The sequence below is a fragment of the Dufourea novaeangliae genome, unplaced genomic scaffold, assembly GCF_001272555.1.
Source record: "Dufourea novaeangliae isolate 0120121106 unplaced genomic scaffold, ASM127255v1 scaffold48, whole genome shotgun sequence".
Classification (NCBI taxonomy): domain Eukaryota; kingdom Metazoa; phylum Arthropoda; class Insecta; order Hymenoptera; family Halictidae; genus Dufourea; species Dufourea novaeangliae.
In genome coordinates, this window is record NW_015373938.1 from 1,702,850 (window position 1) to 1,707,200 (window position 4,351).

General features: G+C 30.6%; 1 protein-coding gene across 1 annotated transcript; it reads left to right on the plus strand.

Moving 5' to 3' along the window:
- The first annotated feature begins 611 nt into the window (after positions 1–611).
- Positions 612–4,035, plus strand: LOC107185516 (general transcription factor 3C polypeptide 5). Its single transcript, XM_015573209.1, has 8 exons — positions 612–631; positions 929–1,097; positions 1,811–2,002; positions 2,072–2,570; positions 2,647–3,222; positions 3,314–3,519; positions 3,600–3,783; positions 3,872–4,035. The coding sequence occupies exons 2-8, from the start codon at positions 951–953 to the stop codon at positions 4,033–4,035; spliced, it is 1,968 nt and encodes a 655-aa protein (XP_015428695.1). The 5' UTR covers positions 612–631; positions 929–950.
- The last annotated feature ends 316 nt before the right edge of the window (positions 4,036–4,351 follow it).

A 4,351-nucleotide genomic window follows, 5' to 3' on the forward strand; every position in this document is an offset into this window, starting at 1 on the left:
TAATATTTAACGACGTATCAATCTATTCAATATTTCATTCACAAAATTTCTCCCCAATGTATATTTTAATACATTACTGTATTTGAAGAAAATATCCACTCTTCTGTTTGTTAACATTCTTTTCCTTTATTCTTACATTTAATAACCAAATATTGTGAAGCATTACGTATTTTCAATTTTTATTTTGGACAATTATATTTTATTGCACAAGTATAATTGTACACATTATAAAATGAATAAGAACTCAAACTGATGAACTCAATGATATAAACAGTAACGAAGATTATTAATGTGGTAGATGTTCTTATTGTTTTGAATTTAATCGAGTATTTATGGTGAAGCGAATATTACGCAGTTTATTGTTGAAGACATAAGTTTGATATTACAAAGCATAAAATACTTATAAACGACTATTTAACTTGCTAACACTAAGAGATTTGCAAAATGTAGCTGTGATTAATTTTTGTTTGCTTATGAAAGATTCAAATATTAATTTATTGCCTGTGGTTAGGCAACTTTACCTACTTACATGCCTACAATCTGAACGCTGTTCTAACCTCAAAAGAAAACGTTTACAGTGAAACTAACCTCAAAAGTGACAAATAGAGTATTAATTTGTTTACGGCGATTAGTAAGTTATTATTTTATGTATAATTATTGATATTGCATATAATAATACTTCGACATGGATACAGTCGTATTAAAAAATAAATTACGCATGTTATAATTTTAAAGAGCTTGTAAGCTATCCCCGAAAAATTTAGTGTTTGAATAAAATTATAGTGAATTGTACAAATAATAAGAAAATCAGGTAGTAATATATACTAGTACAATATTTTATATGAAAGTTATAATATTTTAATGATTTTGTGTGTTGACATTACTGAGTTTGTTAAAATACGATTTTTAAAGATAGATACTTCTGTAGGGTATTCATTTAAAACAATAAAATGAGTGAACGAAGTAATCATAGTGATGAAATTTCTGATACACAAGACGACAAAGATGAAGATTTTAAAATTGATGATTATCGTAAACATGTAGATAGTGATGACTCCTTTGTTGGTATACCTGAAGCTAATAATGACAATGATGATGTAAGATTAAATTGATATAATTACTGGTGTAGCTGCTTGTGTGCAACATTACATTCTTCTGTTTTCATTAACCCTTCAGCCAGAAAGCATGCAAATGTTTTGTTTACATTAATATATATTTGACGGATGTAAGCTACTTTGATCCATTTATGCCAATTGATATATTCTCCATTTGAATATCAAAACATATTGGTATAAAGGAGTCATATTAAGATATGTATTATTGTACAATAATATATTATATATAAATTGTATGCTGCTATAATAAATATTTATATATGTACATATCTATATCTATAAAATTATCTGTATAATAGAGTAATCTAACGACTGCTTTAATAAAATTGAAATCACAGAGAATCACTAAGTAGAAGCTTAGTCTAAATAATGTCTGTTAAAAATATATATAACTAAATTTTTACTGAATACAATTATTGAAATGAAATTAAGAATATCAGTTTTCTAAACTAATAACATGTTCTTCAAGTACTTCTTCTATTGCCTTTAAATAAAATTTAAATATGTTCCATTTGATTGTAAAAAATACATGCAAGAATTTGAGCTGAAGAGATGAAAGGAATGTTAAATACATAAGGCTGAAGAGTTAATAATATTTTGTTTCATAATTAAAAATAAATATAACAATAAAACATCTCGAAGAAGTAAGGAATCTAAGACAATGCAATATTATTTTATTATACACTATTACGTAGAATTTGGAAGACGAACAAGAAGAGGTAGATGAAGAAGAGATAGATGAAGAACAAAATAATGATTATATTGGACCAGTGCTTCCTGGAGGTCATAGATTTGACAAAAAGTTTATTTGTATTAAGTATCCTGGAAATGTTGTACATCCAGAGAAAGCTATGGAAACATTGGGTGGTATTGGTGCTATTTCAACGGTATTATACATTTTTTCAAATGAACACAGAAACACATAATGATTAGTAACTATTGTTATGTATTAATAGGTAATAAATACTCCAAACCGTCGTTTGGAATTAAAATTTAGACCGAATGATAGTTACTGTAAGCCAACTTGTGGTGATAAGTATAACACTAAAGGATTTTTACTTAGAGTCAGAGTGAAAAAGTCACGAGTGAAAAAAGCAGAAGAAAATGAAGCCAAACGAACTGAGAAACATGTGAATTCAAGTGCTACAGAGAGTAATGGTGTGCAATGTAATGTTAATATAGAACATTCATTGGACACAGAGAACATTGAAACTCAGGAAGATAAATGTCAGGAAGAACAAGTCATATCCGAATTAACTGATCAAGTACAAAGTTGCAGTGTTAATGCGCAAGACGAAACTGCTAATCCCAATCAATCTAGTTTGACAAACGTTAAGACAAATATGCTTCCGACATACGAACCGAATAAATACGAAGATCTTTCCAAAGATGAAGACTATGAGTTGCCAAAATTGAAAGTTCTAGGTCGGGTTGATACCGAATTCAGATTCGCGAGTATGTATTGTTTACAATACAGTGTCATTTCCACATTTTTTTTTATTAGTCTCAAGACGATTAAAATATTTTCTAGATCTCTGTGATTTCCAGTATTTACCAATGACCCAATGCAAAGATGATCCTAAAAAGTTTGAATGTATATATGATAAGATTTATCCAAGCACTATACCATCGTACTCTTGGTTAAAGAACGACGTGCCCTATTTCTTGCCACCAGCTGCGTTTAGCAGAATGGATACAATTCAGCAATATGTACCAAAAACAGAAGTGAATTCGTATCCAGAAAATATAATAGGAAAGAGTACAAAGCGAAAGGCAGGATTTTCAAATTTCATATATTTTTCGACACTGGAGGTTCCTGCTAAGCCTCCGGCAGGTATAGAAACTGCTATGAAAGTTAAATTTGTTCAGAATGTACACTATCAGGAAATAAAAAAACTGTTCGACGAACGACCGATTTGGTCGAAAAATGCAGTGATGTATCAGACTAAGTTTTCTCAGGATCGCTTGAAAATCTTATTACCTTCTGTGGCATATTACTTTATGACTGGTCCATGGAAAATCATGTGGGTTAAGTTAGGGTACGATCCCAGGAAAGACATTTCTGCAAGAAAGTACCAAACTTTGGATTACAGATTGAAAGCTATGCGTGAGTCTTTTCAATATTACAAATACGCAAGAAATTGTTATTTTGCTAGAACAATAAAATTAGGTGTACGATCTTCCTCTTTTGGGTCTAGATGGTTTGGGATCTACTGTAAAATGTAAGAGAAATTATGCGGAGTACACATTACCGTATAAGTCAACACCAGTTGGCAAGCAAAAGACGGTTCAAAGCGGAATTCCGAACACAGAGCAAAGTAATAAAAAGGAGCAACAAGTGAACGAAAATGTTTATATTTATAGGGAGGGAACAGTACCTCCTTCGAGGCAAATGTTTTATCAGGTACACCCTAATTTATTATCGTTGGTAATTTTTGGAAGATCTATGGGCACTTCAAATGTTACGCCTCAAATATCTTTCAGTATTGCGACGTTCTTGTGGATGAAATACAGGAGATGTTGGCAAAGTTACCTGATCCTTTGCCCACTATAAGGTGTCACGAGAAAAGAGGCTGGTTACCAAGTGGTTTTGATATTCAATGCAGAGAAATAATTAATAGACAAGTTCGAGCTGTTTTAAGAAAGCAAATGAACATACCCGATGATTGTATGTATTGCTCTCGAAAAATATAAATTTCTAGCACACCAATTACGTTATAGCTAATTTTTGCATTATTATTTCACTTAATCTGCAGATCCAACGGAAATACCTAGAAAACGTAAGCGAGTAATCAAATTGACGCTTAATAAACTCAAAAGTAGAAAGAAAAAGAAAGAGAGTGATTCGGTTTCTAATATCGAGGGAACAGAAGAAAAACACGATGAAATTAAACCGAGTACTAGTAAAGCAGAAAATTAGTGAACTTTGTAATACATTTAGTATAAGCATTAGTGTTGACAGTAGTCTGTAAGATTTGATAAATAATTGCAAAACATTAAATACCTACTATTACAGTTTATTCATAAACGTGTACAAGTTGTTAGCCAATGTTCGATCAGTAAATATGTTTACACTTTAACATACACTCTAATAACAATCACATTATATAAGTACTCCTGAATTTTGTAAAATGAGTGCAGAGAGAATGCAGCGATGAGACATATTTCATCAGTCGTAATTATAAACTTACTTCAATAAATGCATTGAATGGTAACAATGTTTTGTTTTACAATGC